This window comes from Lygodium microphyllum, chromosome 26 (genome assembly GCF_053477565.2).
Source record: "Lygodium microphyllum isolate KBCC chromosome 26, Lygodium_microphyllum_v1.1.10, whole genome shotgun sequence".
In the NCBI taxonomy this organism is placed as follows: Eukaryota; Viridiplantae; Streptophyta; class Polypodiopsida; order Schizaeales; family Lygodiaceae; genus Lygodium; species Lygodium microphyllum.
The window spans coordinates 54,845,781-54,858,162 of NC_141160.1; the positions used below are offsets into that span (position 1 = coordinate 54,845,781).

The 12,382-nt window shown below is 41.1% G+C and overlaps 1 protein-coding gene across 3 annotated transcripts in view; it reads right to left on the minus strand.

Moving 5' to 3' along the window:
* Positions 1–11,963, minus strand: part of LOC148013290 (GPI-anchored protein LLG1-like) — a 37,566-nt gene extending 25,603 nt beyond the window's left edge. For all 3 annotated transcript variants that reach the window (XM_087667967.1, XM_087667966.1, XM_087667968.1), the window contains exon 1: positions 11,734–11,963. In XM_087667967.1, coding sequence (XP_087524093.1) covers positions 11,734–11,824 — 91 coding nt within the window. In that variant the 5' untranslated portion in view covers positions 11,825–11,963. The remainder of the gene's footprint in view (positions 1–11,733) is intronic.
* Positions 11,964–12,382: the final 419 nt, after the last annotated feature.

The window sequence follows — 12,382 nt, forward strand, 5'->3', positions numbered from 1 at the left end:
AGACGCCTTTTGAAGGTCCTTCGAAGGTAATCATAGTTGAGATGGCCAAACCAAGCATACCAAAGCTCAGACTGTGTTTGAGAGGTAAGAATAAGAGAAGTCAAGGCAAAAGAAGATCGCAACTTGTAGACTCCATTCTCTTCATAACCTGAAGCAATGAACTATCTCGATCCACGATTACGAATCCAAAAAAAAAAATCACATCAAACTTGACCAAGAGACCGAGGGCACAAATCTTGTGCACCAAAAGCAAATGGTATCCCAAGGCCGGCACATATCAGCCCAGTGCTGCCACATGGCACACCTGCCTACTGACGTGGCACACCTACGAACTGTATTCAACTGCTAGCACTCACAAATGACAAGAAATGCATGTCCAAGAGAGAAAAATCTCTAACAAGATCTTCTCATTAGAGTCATCAAAGTCATTGAGCTGATGATAAGACATCTTCAACACCTACAAACACCCACAAAAAAACTGCATTTTGCTGTAGATGGTCCTAAATGGTGGAAATCAGCTACATCTCCATGATAGAAGGATATTCATGGTCCGCCTATATTCTAAGGAGCAGTAGAACGGAAAAAATCTGCATTTTCACTGAGCAAATGGCTGAAAATCTGCGTTTTGAAAGTGCACAACAGAAGAGAACCACGAACAAGGACAAAAAGAGAGAGAAAGACAGCAAGGGATAAAGGAAAGAAATCTACACTAACTTAAGAAGAATGTTGAATATAAAGGAGTGGACTGATCAGTCCCTGCACAAAGGATCAGACTGAAATGATGACAACAGCATCGAGGTGACGGAGACTCTGATAGTGACTGAGTCAAAGAATATCCAACCTACTATCCACACCAAAGACGGAGGAGATTGTAACCACTAACGAAGCACCTGAAAAAGAAGTGATTTGCCCAGCCAGCAAATCAGCTATATATAGCGGAAAACTCAAAAAACTAACCGACCAGCTGGCTGGGGACCTAAGAAATCTAGCTGACCTGCATTAACTGCAGTCAACAGTAGCTGGATAGGGCGCAACTATTGGTGTAGCAGTGATGATGTTGACACGGCACTCCTAGAGCAGTTGGAAGGTGGCAAGGGCTAGAAACTATCATGCAAAGGCTGTACAAACTCAAAACTGCCTAGCAAATCTGAAAAAAACACAATCAGAGCTCTTATGTCTCTGTCAAACTCTAACAGAGCTCACAACCAAGAGATGACAAACTAACAAACTAAAATAAGCAAACTAACAAACTAAAATAAGCAGACTAACAATTCCACACTTGGGTTATCACTTACATTTGGGGAGTAAGATTTGTTGACTTGGCCTCACAATTGAGTTTGACACGAATTCCTTTAGGGTTCTTGATGGAAACACTAGACAGTTGCTTTGCCACGAGCATGAAACTTTGAAGGGTTGGAAGAGGATGAGCTAGTATGGGAGAAGGTCTTCAATGGAGAAGGTGTGGAAGTAGAAGAATGACCAAGATGAAGATTTGTTGATTTTTTACCAATAGGCTTGTTTTTTACGGTGAAGAAAAATTGTTTGGTCGCCAAAGCAATGTTGCACTTGAGATGATGGCCTTATTCTTCCTCCAACAAAAGAGAGCCAAGTTGATCAAAGCTAACAGTAACTTGGCTGCCCATAGTTCATAGAAACAGGGAATGCCTCCGGGCCTTAGGAACGGATTAACGCGTTCCGGCATGTGTCTACAAGCGAAACGCCCATGGAACATTCCTACCCATTCCCATCCCCGTTCCTACCCGTTCTGTGCCGTTCCAACAGCTATTCCCTGTTTGGAACAGCCGTTCCCTGGAACCCGCCTGCTCCCGCCTCTGTCGCCTACTCCGCATGCCTCGCCTGCCTGCCTCACTTGGACCCTACGTGCTCCCGCCTCTCCTGCCCACCTGAGTGAGTGAGTGGGTGAAACACACACACGCACACACAAGATAGATACACATACACACACATATATACAAACATGTGTGCATGTGTGGGTGTGTGTGACATATGATTACTAATCATGTTGCTACTAATTGTGTTGTTGGTCCCCCCCCCCTTGAAAAGCGTGATCCATTGGGTCACTAAATTGGCACGTCGAACATGACCTTTTCAATGCCTACCATACTACTACCCATAATCTAGTTGTCCCGTATTGTAACTAGCATATCATGCCACCCTTCTCACTTCCACCATGCTACTAGATAAACCAATTTGCAATCTTTCAACTAACTTAATCTCTCTCTCTCTCTCTCTCTCTCTCTCTCTCTCTCTCTCTCTCTCTCTATATATATATATATATATATATATATATATATGCCGTTCCCGTTCCCTAACTTTAGGTGTTCCCCCCATTTCAGGGGGTCCCATTCCCATTCCCCGTTCCTGGTAACTATGCCATAGTTACCGACCGCAAAGTAGTAGCAAAACCTTGATAAGATTCACGTAGACCATTAAGAGAAATTGAAACAAGTTGATTATTTGGAACTACTTCATCAATATTCACTAATTGCTCTCAAAGATCTTTGATGCCAATGAGATAGGCATCCATGTCACCTCCTTTTATACAAACATATTCCAATTGCTTATATGGGTAAGCAACACACGCTTCATTGCGCACTTTGTAGAAATAACATGGCATAGCGGACAAAATCTAAGGAAGAAATAGAGAACACACAGCAAATATGAGAGGAACAAAGACTGCTTTAATTTCAAATGAACTAATACAAAGATGGCTTTGTCCACCCATGCAATTCCACTGTGAAGCTTAAATGGCGATCCAAACAAATGATAGGCGAAGAGCTTAAGGGTAGTTGGAAGAACTCTAACGGGGTGAAAGATAGATTGATGATGGCTTTGGAGAGGTCTTCCTTTTAAAACCTAGAAAGGCCGTCTGGTTGGCCTCTCCAACCATATTATGAGCCTTCCCTAGTCGACTAAGGAAAATTCCCTTTACCGTCGAGCTAGGGGCCCTTGAGTTGCTACCAACATAACTACTCTATCTAACCCAAAGGCTAGATCCACAAAGGTCACATTTTTGCCATCCAATCACATAGACCTCATCTCACATACAAGTCAAGGACCCAACCAACGTCTTGTTAGCAGATTAGTCAGCTCAAGGTGAGTCTATGCTGCAAAGGCTGTGGCCTTTTTTATAGTTTTTTTTTGGCATTTTTTTGTGCCCTTTTTAGGGTTGGGGAGCATTTGATGCTGGCCGACCAGCATTAAATGCTAGCCGACTGCATTTATTGCTCCCCCCATTTTATGCCTATATATTGCTAGGGCTCCTCCTCCTCTGGTGTACTTCAGCCATCATTTGTGGATTCTTCTGAGGAGAGAGGAGCCGGTGCCAAGGTGCCCACACAGCCAATGACTCACTGTTGTATGTTGTTGTCTCGTATTCGATATGGATTCCGTTTCCCGGGCATACATCCGAGTTCTCATCTGTATTTGTGTTTACTTTTCTTGTCTTGTGTTTCAACAGTTTATTTCAGCATGTCGTTTATGCTTTCATTGCTGCACCACTTCTGACATGGTATCAGTTTTCAGGTTTTGTGTTTATGCTGTGTTTTATTGCTGATTTTAGGACTATTTTCCCTCTTGTTGATTAGACAGCTGTTGCTCCAATCAGGCGACCAGTTTGGCCTGCGTTTTTTGCTGCCGTCAGCATCCGTACAACTTGTGCCTTCATTTCAGTGTATGTTTTGGTATTTCTAGATCTCCTCTTGGCTGGGTGCTTCCATCATCAAGCCGTTTTTGCGGTTTTTGACAGTTTTTGACTGATTCTTTGACTTTGTGCAGCAGATTTTGGCTTATTTTGATCAGATTTTGGGTTATACTACATGTGAACTCTTGCTTTTTGCAGTCTGTGCTGGTGGTTTGGCTATGTTTCCTCTCCCAATCCCTTCTTTTCTCTACTTCGTTTTTGAATCCTCTCTAGATGGCTCCTCCATGCACATCCACTGATGACAAGCTCCATGGACCTGATTATTACACATGGAGTGCGGTAATGAAGGCTTGGTTTATTCAGAAGCGGTTATGGTACGTGGTTAACAGAGCTGTGACACGTTCTCAACAACCTTCTCCAATTCCATCTGATTTTGATGAAGACAACCATGAGGAGGCTGTGCTTACACGGGATTCAGATGATGCCCGTGCTTATTCAGCATTACTTCGGTGTATTTCCAAATAAGTCCTACCAACGGTCACCTCCTGCAGGACAGCTTCCGACATATGGTCGAAGTTACAGTTGATGTACAAGGCTCCTTCCACCATGAGGGCTCTTACTCTCTATGGCCAGCTCCAGCAGCTGAAGTTTGAATCCAAAGATACGATTCAATCCTTCCTACTTCGTGTTACCCAACTCCACGACTAGCTTCGCACTCTACAATCTACCCTATCAGAGGCACATCTTGTTGGTACGGTACTCTACAAGCTTCCTCAGGAATTTGATGGCGTGGCGAATGCTTTACGAGTGCAGACATCTACGACTCCTGTCAATTTTCTTTACATGTCCTCCATGCTACTTGAGCATGAGACTACTTTGCGACTACAAGGGAGACTTTCGTCACATTATGGAGGATCAGGTGAGGCTCTTGTAGCTTCAAAGAGGGGTTCACAAATGAATAAGTCGAAGGCTCAGTGTTACCACTATGGCAAGAAAGGTCATTTAAGGAAGGACTGCAAAGAGTCAGCGGCTTTCAGAAAGAAAAAGGAGCATAAGACGAAGCGGGATGCGGACTCCTCCGACAAGTCATCATCTGCCTCACATTCCCATTCCGATCCTCCAACCAAGGCGAAGTCCAAGGCACAGAAGGGATCCTCTTCTTAAGATCGTGGAAAGGGCTTAGTAGCCCCTTCCTCAGCTGCTCTCTAGTGGTGGTGATGCGGACACCCCTCACGACTCTCCAGTGCCACAGAGGGAGTGTGAGAGGGTGGTGAGATGGGGCAGCCGTGTCTCATCTATATGTCTATACAGATGCACATGATCCAAAGAGGGACATCCCTGACACATCGACCAAAGTTTGGCAGGTACAAATCCTGGAGCTAGGATTGACATCCAGGTTCATGATGGGCTGGTTACTTGGCAAAGAGTGGGAGACTTTCGTCTCGAGCCCACATGAGGGGACGCTTTGGTGGTTCAGGCCGAAGGCGGGGATTCCATGGTCACATGTTCAGAGACATGTTTGGCAAATTGGTCTTGTATGTTCTGAGTGACATAGGTGACATAACACAGAGAGCTGCTATGATTCTTCTCTATTTTTAGGTGGTGCTGTTATGATCGACATTGACGTCAGATACTCTCCGAGGCATCTTGGTGGTGGACTGGCCACTCATTGCTTGGATATCAATGGTTCTTCTGGTAGTTCTATGTTGTATAGTTTATGATACCCCATCATTGTACTATTGTATTGTATCAACTCACCCCTGATCTTAGAGAGAGTGTTAGCAAATTAGTCAGCTCAGGGTGAGTCTGTGCTGCAGAGGCTGTGGCCTTTTTTATAGTTTTTTTTTTGGCATTTTTTGGTGCTCTTTTTAGGGCTGGGGAGCATTAAATGCTAGCCAACTGCATTTATTGCTCCCCCCATTTTATGCCTATATATTGCTAGGGCTCCTCCTCCTCTGGTGTACTTCAGCCATCATTTGTGGATTCTTCTGAGGAGAGGAGCCGGTGCCAGGGTGCCCACACAGCCAGTGACTCACTGTTGTATGTTGCTATCTCGTATTCGATATGGATTCCGTTTCCCGGGCATACATCCGAGTTCTCATCTGTATTTGTGTTTATTTTTCTTGTCTTGTGTTTCAACAATTTATTTCAGCATGTCGTTTATGCTTCCATTGCTGCACCACTTCTGAAACGTCCATGCTCACACATGGCTTCTCCTCATAATGGGAACCTTGCAACTTAAGCACCATGGATCATTGTGGCACCTTACAAGGGTGGGGCATTAAGCATATCTAACGCACTTGATACAATGATGCAAGCTAATCCCATGCATCACAACAAGAATATGTCACATCATATATGCCCAAATAGGATAATTGGTGCAATTGAGCTTGTTGACGACACCAAGTATGCCTGACAATCAGTATTATTGTTGGCAATGAGTGGAAGTTAGCACCAAATGTGCCCCCTTGCATTTCTAGCACCGGGACATGTACGTTGAAGCAAAGGAGCATCCATACGACTCTCTTTAAGAGTCTATAACAGCCATCTAGGGACTATTTTTGCTACATTTACAACAACCCTTTCTTGCTCAACTGCATGTTCCACTTCAAGATGCAAACCATGATCAATTAATGGCTATACAGGGACATGTGAAGAAGCAACAGCTTGCTGTAATACATTTGTTTAAGCATGGTAGCTTATATACAACAATGTCTAAGGTCCCATACGAACTCATTCTCTTGGGGATCATCTTTATTTCGTCACAAATGGAGGGGGAGAGAGAGTGAGAGTGAACACAAGACATTGAGCAAGAGTGGCCAACAATCTCGCACTCAAAAGATGCAAGTACTAGAATGATAGAATGAAAGTACAATAGGTCTTAAGTAAGTTAGACCTACCCCTAACTCAACTAGAGTTAAACTAACTCTAAAAGTAGTCACACAACTTATTAACTTAGTTGTGTCTCTTGAGCTAAAACACTCTTTACAACTGATTAGCATTTTTAAACAACCCCAAAACACGCTTAATTAATGAAAAATGCAAATTCAGTACACTATTCGAAAGAGTTTCAATGGTTCCCTAAAACCCTAATTTTTTGGGACACCCTTTAACATCTATAAATAGACAAGCTGCCCACCATTCAGCCTTATCCTTTTGTACAGATTTCTCACTCTACCATGCCAATTTCAACCATCAGCCACCTACCATCTACTGCCCAACCATCACAGATTGCAGTCCATCTCCAACCCTAGACGGCCTATTTTCAGCCATTGCCCTGTTGCTTGGAGGTCTCCATCTGTTGTGTCATCATAGCACCTATCAACCTACATTTTCAGCATCTAGTGCCAAGCGACAAGCTGCTACTATCTCTCCCACCAGGCAACTGCTGCAATGCCTATGTTTTTACTATCCAACAGGCTGTCTACATCAACAAAGACCTCTCTTATTGTTGCCTGACAATTCTCTACCTCGAGTGATCAATTTTCAGCCTTCCTCTAGTGGTACATTGCTGCATTTACTAGATTTCAGCCTCCAACTTCTATGTTTTGGTGACTAGCTTGCTGCCCTTCATTATTTAGCTCTCTCTCATCTCCAATTGGTGGTTATTGAACTTGGGATCCATCTCTAATGTATGTCACTCTCCAACACAACATTGCTCTGCCCTTGGGCATTCTTTACACTCTTACATTCATTTACAACATTCATTCACTTAAGAGTTTTTTCTCTCTGCGTCTGTCTCTAGGTTTGAGTTTTGCATTTTGTGTTTTGCATTTAAGGTTTGAGTTTTACTTGTCTCTGTTTGAGTCTTTGTGTTTTAGTCTTGGTCGTACATGCTTTGTTTTGTTAGTGCAAACCCCAACATATCTTCATAGTGTCCACACCAGACACTAAAACATTGGGCACTGCCCATACTTGACCAATTCTAGCATTTCTCGTGCTATCTTTTTGCTGAGGAGAGAAAAATATATGCCAAAAATAATACTTTTCTAAAACAAAATATCACCCAAATACGGCAGTAATCAACAGTATGCTAAAATTAGGGATTAATGGCTAAGAATGCTCCAACATTATTGTCACACACATTTTAACAAATCTATGCTTATCAGATGGTGTGCATGTAAATAGGGGCCCAAGTAGGTGAATAGAATCTTTGAGAATTAATGTTATGAAGAAAAGATAATAACAATACAGGAGCTATTCTCATGAGGGATTTTTTGTTGGGGGGTTCAAAAGGTTTTTTCAAAAACCAAAAATCCCCCAAGGTCACATGGAGGGTTTCTAGTTTTCTAGAAAAACCCCCCTACCCATTAAGAAACCCCTCACAAGGGTTTTCCCAAAGGAAACCCTTTCCCATTATTTGGAGAAGTCTTCAAGGCCCACCTCCACCATTCAAAATTTGAGAAAAAGTAGTATATTTTAATATGTTCTTTGGAGTGAAAGAGTTTTCAAAAACTCCCTATGTGTCCTCATTTTCCTTTTGGAAATGGGAAACTCTCTAAAAAATTGTTTCCTAGTGTAAACCAATGCATGAACAGCTCCATAGTTTTTATTATTGGGCTTGATGCAATACAATCCCGTTGTCGTATGGTTACATGTTTAGTAAAGGAAAAGCAAGGGAAAGACACCTGTACATGTATTTCAAATATATGCTTATGGAATACTCTTATGATTTTAACCAGGTTTTTCTAGCATCAAAACAAGTCCACCAAAATAGTCTTATGTTTGCATTATTAAGTTCTAATAACTTAATGAGAGCTTTGTGTGGATATTAACACGTGCAAGGAGTTATCTTGAGTGCTATAAGTTATCCAAGCCTAAAAACGTAAAAAAGCCGTATGTTTTTATAAGAAGTCACATTTTCAACTATTCTAAGAGAATTTTCGTAATTCTAATCTACGTTCTCTTGTCAACCAAATCTATTTGCTTCGATTTAAGTACCAAGATGACCCTATTCAAAGTACATATGTGAAAGTTATGGCAAAAACAAGTTGCAACCAAGCTCAAGACAGCAAGAGTGCTGCCTTAAAGAATCTGTGACAAATACAAGGATATCTGAGATAAATACAAGGATATCTAAGATGTATATTGTCTTGAAGATCAAGGAAAGGTTTTGTGATGTTTTAGAGAGCTAATATTGCTCTTATATAGGGTACTTTGTTGTATGTGGGTTGATTTGGAACCAAATTATGGTATGCTTATTCGAGATCTGATTTTGGGCTACACATACATTGTTTTGTGCTTATATTCTTGTATGGCAAAGATAAATCTTATGGCCTAATATAAATTGAGTTTTTTCTGAGCCATGGTCTCAGAAATTGGGAATTCACTAGGCCATAATCTTAGTAATTGGGTTTTCTTTGAGCCAATCTCAAAATTATTATATGAAAGGGTTGTATATGTTGTGCAAGGATTGAGCCAAAGCTTCTTTACGAAACTATAATTTATGGTTGGATTTCATCTATTTCTTGCGAATTTCTTGGATTTTGCCTTCATCTTCAATAGTGCTTTTTGTTTCTCTTCTATAAACTCTTCTTGCTAGGACCCTTGTGGTTTTAGGCCAAACACAATAACTACCCCAATAGCTTTGATGAGCCCAACATGAAAGATGTATGGAAGAGTTTTGTAGAATGGGAGATCAAGTCCTTTAGATGATGTAAAGCAATAATTGCGGACTAGAGTGGGGGTTTGGACATAAAGTTCCAACCAAATGCAAATATGATACATATGTTTTAGGAAATCCTAAAAAACAAACTGGCCATAAAAGCATTCAAGCAATCATCAATGAACTGGGTCAATTTGATGGGTAAGAAATATCTAAATATCTCAGAATCTGTTGCATGCAAATGAAATTATATGGTATTCCAAACAATCATATAACAAACTATTTCAACCAGATTATATTGAGCGAAATCAAGGAGCATATTCAAGGCATACAATTAGAACATGGTGCACTTTGGGAAAACTTTGAGCAAGCTCTTAAACGAGAGTATTTTATGTAGGATCCAAAGCAAGATGACAATCTAGGGCAAGGCTCTAAAAGATCTCAAGAATTAGATTTAGCAAAACTATTACAAGAATTCCATGAGTTGCAATTGAAGATTACATGACTTCAAGAAAAAGAGCGAACAGTATTAGAAGGAATGGTTTGAAAGGATACAATGATGACTATGTAGAATGAAGTTAAGGAACTCTTATATGAAATGCATGAGTTATAGTGGAAGCTACCACAACTTGAAGAAGATGCTCAGCATGCTAAAGATGGAGATGACTTGTCTAATGAGTTGCTTGAACTTGCAAATGTGTTTTTCATAATGCTTTGCCTAAATTTACAGAGGATACATTTCTTCTAAATATAGATAATATAATGAAAATGAATGCAAAAGATATAGAGAAGTGGATACAAATACTTTGCTTGAAAATGCAAATGATATAGTAACAATGAATGGATGCAGATAACTTGTCTAACGAGTTGCCTGATCTGGCAAATGTGTTTTTTTATAGATGCTTTACCTAAAGTTGCAGAGGATACATTTCTTTTGAATGTGGATTATATAATGAAAATGAATGCAAAAGACATAGAGAAGTGGATACAAATACTTTGTTTGAAAATGCAAATGATATAGTAACAATGAATGAAACTGAGGCAATGGCAATGCATGCCAATGATGCTTTGACTACAAGGCCAAATGACATCTTAATAGAGAATGGAGATGATGCTTTGATTGAGGATGTAGCAGTGAAGAATGCAAATTTGTTATACAATCTATGCAAGCCAAAGAAAATGTTTTTCAAGATGTTTCCAAGGCACAAAACAAAGAGATATGTGTCATGCAGTTTGCTTCTTTATGGATGCTTGATATTGGGATTATGTGCTGTCATATGCATGACGACAAGGCAAATGTGGATGTATGCTTTTTCTATGCATGATTTTGGGCCATAGATACATTGTTTTGTGCTTATATTCTTGTATGGCAAACATTGAATCTTATGGGCTGATTTAAATAAGATTTCTTCTGAGCCATAGTCCCAAAAATTGGGTGTTTATTGAGCCTAAGTCTCAAAAATCTCATCTGAAAGTGGATCTATATGCTAGCGATTAATTAATAGAGAATCAATGAGAATGAAAGAATTAATCAATGGACAACCATACTCAACCACAAGTGAAAGGCGAAACATTAATGACTAAGAGAAAATACAATGCTCAAGGCAATCACAATGAAAATGCCAAGACAATCCTAAACAACTTAACAATCGTAGAAAACCCTAACTAAAACCCTCACCCCTAGTGTCACTTAGTGTCTAGGATACTAGGGGCAATGACTGCATTTAATGACAGCTTAAATGCCTAAGGAGCCCAAATCATGGATCAAAGGGCATCAGCACGTAGCCCATGAGATGGCCATATGCAAGTGGTTCAGCCTTGATGTTACGCAATTGGACTGATTCAAACTGGGTTGGTGATGTCACTCACAAATGATTAATGAAAGGCTACTGCTTTCGTCTGGGTTCAGGTGTGTTGATCTTGAGGACCTTGGTGTGAGATTGTTTTGACAGCCCAGAAAAGAGGAGAGCTAGGTCCTACAAAAATTTCTATGGGGCTGTGACAGGTGAATAACTATTATTTGATGGCTGGAACAAGCCTTCAGAAATACCATACAAGCATACAAATAGCATCCGCTAGAAAACTCTGCTCCGCAGAAACCCTAATACTTCCTACATTAAGGACAACGAACAGATGTCCTGTCAAACTTCCATGGAATTTTCCTCCTTCCTATCCCAATATGCACATACTTGATCGTTTCAACATTCACCTTCTTCCTGTTCTAATATGCACATGCTTGGACGTTTCAAAATTATACTCCTTTCTATTTCAATAGGCACATTATTATACCTCACAGGTTACTCTGAGTGCTGGTGCTACAGATCCAGCAAAGAGAGCAGGCGCGCGCGCGCGCACACACACACACACTCTCTCTCTCTCTCTCTCTCTCTCTCTCTCTCTCTCTCTCTCTCTCTCTCTCTCTCTCTCTCTGTATAAACAGATCCAGAGCAGAAGCTCGACTCACTGGAGATGTAGCTCGCAGCTGCTGCCGACTGATAAGAGAAGAGGATGGCCAGGATGAGGAGAGGAAGCGGCAGGGGAGTCCACATTTTCATTGTGACGGACGGTTTACAGATCGTTCAAAAAAATGCAGCCAGTATTTGAGGTGTTACCGTGTTGGAATTCTGCAAACGTTCGTTTGTTCGTCTCTTTGTTGTGTTGGCTTGCATCATCTGCCCCTTTCACACCGTTTTTCAAAAGTAGGACTAGAGTGATGGGCCACCCATTATCCCATATGTGATACCCCCCTTCTTTTTTTATATTTGGACCCACATTAGCACCATAGTGGTAAGAGACGAGACATGCCTACGGTACAGGGGCCAATAGGGTAGCAACCCCCCACAACGCTATAGTAGTACCCCCCACAAAAGTTTCATTTTTTCGTGGATTTCTAAGTTTACCATTGGAGAAAACAAAGCATAAACAACGTTCGTCGGCAGATGAAGACTACACTTTCTAGGCCTCAATTGCAACTCAATTTTTTTGAAAGTGAACCTTGTGATTCCTTCCATCATTTCTCACAAAAAAAGTTTTTGCTAGCTCTGACATGTTGTGCAAGGGTTTTCTACACTGAAAATGGAAGCACCGACTTGTGAAGTAGAACGTCAAAGAGG